This window comes from Mus caroli, chromosome 9 (assembly GCF_900094665.2).
Source record: "Mus caroli chromosome 9, CAROLI_EIJ_v1.1, whole genome shotgun sequence".
In the NCBI taxonomy this organism is placed as follows: domain Eukaryota; kingdom Metazoa; phylum Chordata; class Mammalia; order Rodentia; family Muridae; genus Mus; species Mus caroli.
The window spans coordinates 102,380,386-102,387,584 of NC_034578.1; the positions used below are offsets into that span (position 1 = coordinate 102,380,386).

The 7,199-nt window shown below is 40.1% G+C and overlaps 1 protein-coding gene across 1 annotated transcript in view; it reads right to left on the bottom strand.

Annotated features, from left to right (window-relative positions):
* Dock3 (dedicator of cytokinesis 3) overlaps positions 1-7,199 on the bottom strand; it is a 285,914-nt gene that overhangs the window by 110,132 nt on the left and 168,583 nt on the right. Inside the window, exons 13-14 of the mRNA XM_021171370.2 lie at positions 4,746-4,834; positions 3,276-3,401 (exon numbers count right to left, since the gene is read on the bottom strand). Of these exons, the coding sequence (XP_021027029.1) occupies positions 3,276-3,401; positions 4,746-4,834 (215 nt within the window). The remainder of the gene's footprint in view (positions 1-3,275; positions 3,402-4,745; positions 4,835-7,199) is intronic.

Genomic DNA, 7,199 nt, shown 5'->3' on the forward strand with positions numbered 1-7,199 from the left:
CCACCTATAGGGTTGCAGATCCCTTTAGCTCCTTGGTTACTTTTTCTAGCTCCTCCATTGGGGGCCCTATGATCCATCCAATGTAAGCATCCACTTCAGTGTTTGCTAGGCCCCAGCATAGCCTCACAAGAGACAGCTATATCAGGGTCCTTTCAGCAAAATCTTGCTAGTGTATGCAATGGTGTCAGCGTTTGAAGGCTGATTATGGGAGGAAAAAAAAAGAAAAGAAATTCAAGGCTTTAAACCACTGTACTTCTCACAGAACCACAAAAGAACTGTGGAATTCCACTAACCTCAGGACACAGGCTTTCTAGGAAAGATATAAGAGGCACACTGCTGCTGGCTAAAGTATGGTCTAGAGGAAGGGTACGGCAGCTTCTTCAACAGGATACTTGAAGCATGTTACAGTTCATTGGCTGCCAGAATTCTCTGAGACATTATTGTGACTAGATAGTGACCCATGAGTCCTGGGGAATGATAGGAATATCTACTTGTTCCCCTGGAACATCTGTCCTAACCCAGTCTTTCCTACTCATCATCTTTTTAGAACACAGGGAAGGACTAAGGGTGTGCTATAGAGTCATTAGCTTTTATACTGGATAAAAATAATCTTGAAGAAAGGAGAAAACAAAAACTATTGTGATTATCCAATAAAAGGTTTTATGTGCTTAGTTTAAAATAAATGAAGAGATGACTTAGTTGTTACCACGATACTTGCACAAGCATGAGGGCCTAAATTCAGATCCCTAGTGCCATATAAAAAGCCAGACTCAGCAGCACGTGTCTGTAAGTCTGCTGTGGAGAGCATGGAGACACAAATTTCCTGAGGCTTGCTTGCCAGCTGGCCTAGACAACTGGTGAGCTCCAGGTTCTGTGACAAGCCTTGTGTCAAAACAAGTGACAGAAAATACTTAGTGTCAACCTTTGGCTTCTATATAAACATATATGTACACAGACATATGAAAACAAACAAACATACACTCACACACGCATGCACGCACGCATGTGCGCATGTGCTCTCGCAAGAACAAACTATGAGCTACATGTGGTAGGGCCAACCTGTAATAACACCCACCTGACGTGTATAAACTCTCATGGGAAGCAATGAAAAGATGTCAGAAAGACCATTTCAGAGATGACATGTGAGATACCTGGGCCAGAGTCTGGCTTAACTCCTCCGTGCAGCTCTATCTAGCACCAAGTTTTGACAGGGCTCTATCTGGGCCAGCCCAACAGAAATAGACCTCTCCATATGAATATCTGGTAGTTTCTGCCAAATGCTGGGTACTTTAAAAATAAGGATCACAGCTTACGAGTAATTCTAATTTTTCATTTACTATAATTTCTCAGACTTTAGTGTTGATAAGCTCACAGTTACTGACATAGTTTCTTTTCTGTTCTTGTGCCATGTGTCCATGTGTCAAGAAGATGAAGTTGCAACTTCTTGTAAGTTGGCCAGTACTGGGAAGCTGAGGGACTTTTGCAATCCAGGAATAATATTCTCTTAGAAGAGTGCCCCAGTTTCAGAAGGAGGGGTGGCTAGGACTTATAACTCTCCAAGGCTTTTCTTCCTACAGTCATTGTTCCCAAGACAGACCGACCACAATACACAAACACATGAGTGCACATACTCATGGGCACACAGACATGCACACACATGTACGCAAGTGTATACACATACATACACATGCAACTGCTTAAAAGAGAAGCACTCTACTTGCTGCCTGAGCTATCTCCCAGCCTTTATGTACAATTTTGACTGGAGTTTATTTCTTTCAAGATTCTGGTTAGTTAGTTTTAATTCCAAAAGCTATTAGGAAATTAATATCCAAATAGTCTACCAAAAAACTTAGAAGAAAGAAAGGACTTAAAGGACTCACATAATTCCACAGTTAGCACCTTGACATCTAATTCTGAAAGGTTGTTAGGTCAATTTTGGTAAGCCTCTATTCTCCTTTCAAAACCATGGCTGCAAAGCTAAAGAGTGTCGTTTGAGCTTTTCTTTCCCTGATTATGGGGTATAGACAAGTCTGAAGACTGGGATCAGAAAAGTATAGGAGTATTCCAAAGGAATACTCACCTGTACACAGACAGATGGAGGCCCTTCATAAGCATGGAGTCTCCTAGCACTTAGCAATAAACATAATTGATCTAGCTGGCCTAAATTTGGCATCCAAAGACCCCCTGTGTTCCTGAGCAGGAAATAAAGGCCATGCACAGCAGCTTGCTCTGCACTCAGTGTCCACGGGGAGGGAATGAAAGCAATATAAAATAAATCTGGCAAGATGGAGTAGCTGGAAGGCAGCAGAACCCACTTTGTGGGCCTTCTTTATGCTTACAGTCACATTCATCTTTGGGTGAATATTGGTGAATGTTTCTAACAAGAGGATTAGTGAAGAAGCAAGAAGAACTAACAGATGACATCTGGAGTAGTGACAATTCAGTCTGTCCTGACCTGGCTCTTCTCAGCAAAACAAGATTTGTACAAGGAATTAAAACTCAACTGAGGGTTGGTCTGCCTCTCCCAGATTGTATCCAGACAACCAGGAATTTGCCTGGTCAGAGATCCCTATGTCTTCACATCTTGATTATCAAACTCCCTGCCATCAATCACGACCCAGCCCTTTCTGGTCTAAGAGCTGCTTCAGCTCTAGCAGCCCATTTGGATCTACCTCAGTCCACTCAGTAGACAGCATGAGCCTAGTATTTATTACCTAGTAGAGCATACCTGAGAGGCAATGCATCCCTACTTTCTCCCCTGGACATCCATAGATACTGAGAAAAGAACCAGACAGTAGTATGTAGAGCACCTAAATCTGTGTATACTGTTTATGTGATCTATTTTCTGCTACATTAAAATGTAAGTGTAATTCTTACATGAATGACAGTCTCTGATAGTGTAAGCACATATTTTGATAAATTACACCACTTAAGCAGGAAATTCTTGTACAGTAATCCTCAGCTAGGGAATGTGATGGAAGACGTGGTTACAAAAACACATGTCTATGAAAAAATTCCATGTTGATACTATTATCACCAAAAATCCCCAAAGCCTATCTCTGAATTGTCTGTCACACTACACTGAGAAACATGGTATGGGCTTCTGGTAAAGAATAAATGCTTATAAAACCCAGAGGTCTACTGCGGGAAACTACACTCATCCACCTGACTTGGGAGGCAGAGACTTAAATAGCTCACCTGAATGGCCTACCACCTGCTTAAGAAAGGAGCACTAAACTCCACCTCCCTCCCCAACCCCAAGCAGTTCTTCCTACCTGGCATAATAACATCAGGAAATCCCAATTTTCTTGTAATTGCTAATCCTCTATTAAATATCATGGGATTTTCTCTCCGGATCTGTTCCATGTCACCACGAAAAAGCTGAAGGGAAATAATAAGACCTACAGAAACAAAACATTTTCTTATTCAGAACCACACATCTAACCGCTGCATAGTACTAAGAAAGACAGCAAGTTTGGTCTCTTTTCCATCACTCCTGCCACAGTGCTAGAGTTAGAACCTAAGATTACATGTTGGGCAAGCACATTATCATTAACCTACACCATTGCCCTGATAGTTTTCTTAGAAAAATAATCAAAGTAGAAAATATTACTTATTTTGAAGAAGCACAAATAGAAAGCTAAAAATATTAAGGCAATTTCAACATCACACAAAATTAGTCCACAGACAGACTAAAGTCACAGCACCCTTGCCTGGGTCTGCCAGTTCCCACACAATTCAGAACGCTGTGGATGAACTATACAAGCTGTTCATTCATGAACTTAGACAAACTTCAAGGCCCTAGGTTTAACATCCAATGCTGTCAAACGATAATAATAAAGCCATGAAAGAGGCTCTCAGGACTCACATACTATAGATTTAGAGAAATTAATTGGTCCTCAGTGAAGGTCTCAACCTTTGTAGTCTCTGCTATAGATCTCCTTTGAAAGCCTCCCACCTGGGAAGTATCTATCAACAAGAAAACCTGCCAGGCTTTGTGGAGGTTTTATACTGTCATATAAAACTGATTTTTAATTTCCAACAAGTGCTATGAAGATTAAAAGAGAAATTAGGTAAAAGAGGTTATAAAATAATTTGAAGGTAGAAACTCAGGAAAAACACCACGCTACATAAATTAAAGTATATAATTACAACAGTATGTAAAAGCTCTTATGCTTTTAAGTACTAGTTTTAATTTAATATTCAACTTAGAAAACAATCCACAGTGTAAAATTTCACTGAGATTCATATGTAAATTATTTAAACATAGGTTAAAAAGAAGGTAAAAGAAATGAAGTTGATTAAGATGAAAGCTGCTTTCAAAGACTTGCTTTCCAGTTCCAGACTCTTCACAAACTCATTACTGTCAGGCTTTCTTCATGATACCGACATTCAACAGGAACAGAAAGAAAATTGATACTGATATTTGTCTTTTTGTTAAAGAAAACAGACTCTGCAATGTAATAAACCTTAAAACACTTTTTCCCCCCACTGGACTGGAGTTCAAGTTGGCAAAGTGTATAGACTTTATTATTAAAAAGATCCAACTATTTTAGTCAGCAGATGCTAAAAAGGTCTTAAGTGACTACATAAAGAAATACTACTAGGAAATTCCTAGGAAGGAAACAATGTGGATAGGAAAAAAACTTTACACAGCACTGTCAATCAACACCAACCACTACAGTGGCTACAAATTAGCACATACAAATGCAACACAAAATATTCTAGCCAAAGAAATACATCACCATGGCTGGCACTGGGGGCAGAGTACTTGGTACTTGACTTTCGGATGATGTTCTCATGAATCTGGGTCCATTCACTCTCGTTGTTACATCTATAACAGAAGGACACATTTTATGGCTCATAAAAATTAGGATACAGAGCTAAACAGAGGAATCTCGAATGGCTGAGAAGCATTTAAAGAAATCTTCAGTGTCTTTAGTCTTCAAAGAACTGCAAATCAAAACAATCCTGAGATTCCATCTTACACCCATCACAATGGCTAAGATAAAAAATTCAAAGCTACAACACATGCTGGCAAGGATGTGGAGCAAGGGGAACAGTCCTTCAGTGCTGGTGAGAGTGCAAACGTGTACAACTACTCTGGAAATCATTATGGCTGTTTCTCAGAAAATTGCAAATAGTTCTACCTGAAGCTATACTGCTCCTGGCCATACACCTAAAAAATGTTCTACCATACTACAAGTACATGTGGTCCACTATGTCTACAGCAGCTTTATTCATAATAGCCAGAAGCTGCAAACAACTCAGATGTCCTTCAGTTGAAGAATGGATACAGAAGCTGTGGTTCATTTACACAGTGGAATATTATTTAGCTGTTAAAAACAAGGACAACATAAGTGTTGCAGGCAAATGGATAAAACTAGAATATATTTTGAGTGGGGTAACTCAGACTCCAAAGGATATGCATGGTATGTCCTCACTGATAAGTGGGTATTAGTCATAAAATACAGTTACCATGCTCCACTCCACAGACCCAAAGGAGCTAAACAAGAAGGCAGGCCCAGGCAAGGATGTTTGAATCTCACTTAGGAGAATAAAATAGTCATAGGAAGCAGATGGAGGAAGGGATCTATGTGGGAGAGGACAGGGGAATGGAATGGGAAGGTTACAGTATCAGAGTGGGGAAAGACAGGAGAGAGATCCAGAGAGTCAAGAGAATGAATGGAACTCTGCAGCTGGGGTGGGAGGCATTTTTAGGCCATGCCAGAGACCTGGGATGGAGGAAGATCCCAGGAAATCAATGCAGGTGACCTTAGCTGAAACTCAAAGCAGTGGGAATATGGAATCTGAAGAGGCCATCTGCTATAGCCAGGCAGGACACCTAGTGAAGGAATAAGGACACCAACCCACACACAAAACTTTTAATCCAAAATCTGTCCTGTCTACAAGAAATGCAGGGACAAAGACAGAGCACAGATTGAGGGAAAGGGCAACCAATAATTTGACCAACTTGAGACTCATCCCATGGGCAAACACCAATCTCTGACACTATTAATGATACTGTTACACATGCAAACAGGAGCCTAGGATAAATGTCCTTTGAGAGGTTCCACCCAGCAACTAACTAAACAGATGCAGAAAACCATAGCCAAACATTGTATACAGCTCAGGGGCTCTTATGAAGGAAAGGACTGAGGGCCCTGAGGGGATAGGAACTCCACAGGAAGACCAACAGAGTCAACTAACCTGGATCACTGGGGGTTCTCGAAGACTGAACCACCAAACAGCATACAAGCTGGACCTAGGCCCCCCACATGTTTGTAGCAGATGTGTATCTTGGTCTTCATGTGCGTCCCACAATAACTGGAGCAGGGGCTGTTCCTAAAGCTGTTGCCTGTCTGTGGAATAGATTCTCCTAACTAGGCTATCTTGTCTGGTCTCAGTGGAAGAGGACAGCCCTGCAGAGACTTGATGTGCAAGGGTATGGGGGATACCTGGGGGGGAGCACCCACTCAGAGAGGGGAAGGGGAAGGAGAAATGGGGGGAGCAACTATGTGAGGTGGGCTCCAGGGGGCAGCAAATGGTATGTAAATTGAATAAATAATTAATGAAAAAAAGAATTTAAATCATCTGGTCTGGTGGCCGAATATGTACCAGTAAGTTTGAAGAGAAAGGATTTCTTACTCTTATACAGAAACAAGTATATTTTATTTTACAATTAGATAAGGCTCTTTTATGGGTAAGTATAGAAAATTGACACTTTTGACACTTTGGGAAAGCATGAAAGCTAAAATGAACCCTTATATATGTATATAAGAATATGCATATTAATAGATAACATATATATACACATATATACTTTGAAACTTTAAAATGAATGTTTGCTAAATGCACACACATAAAGATTATATTATGTATACATACATATGTGTGTGTGTGTATATATATATATATATATATATATATATATATATATACACACATGTATGTATGTATGTGTGTGTGTATGTGTATATATATATCAGTTTTGGGAGTGTTAAGAATCAAATCCAAGGCCTTATGCTACTGAACACAGTTTTGCTCAGTGAGCTACATCACCAGGTATATTTTTTTAAGTGGGAAAATATGTTTATATCTAAAGTAAAATGAGTTCTTTGTAAAATGAGTTTTCTTTTCCAGATCCGCACGCACGCACACACACACACACACACACACACACACACACACACACACAC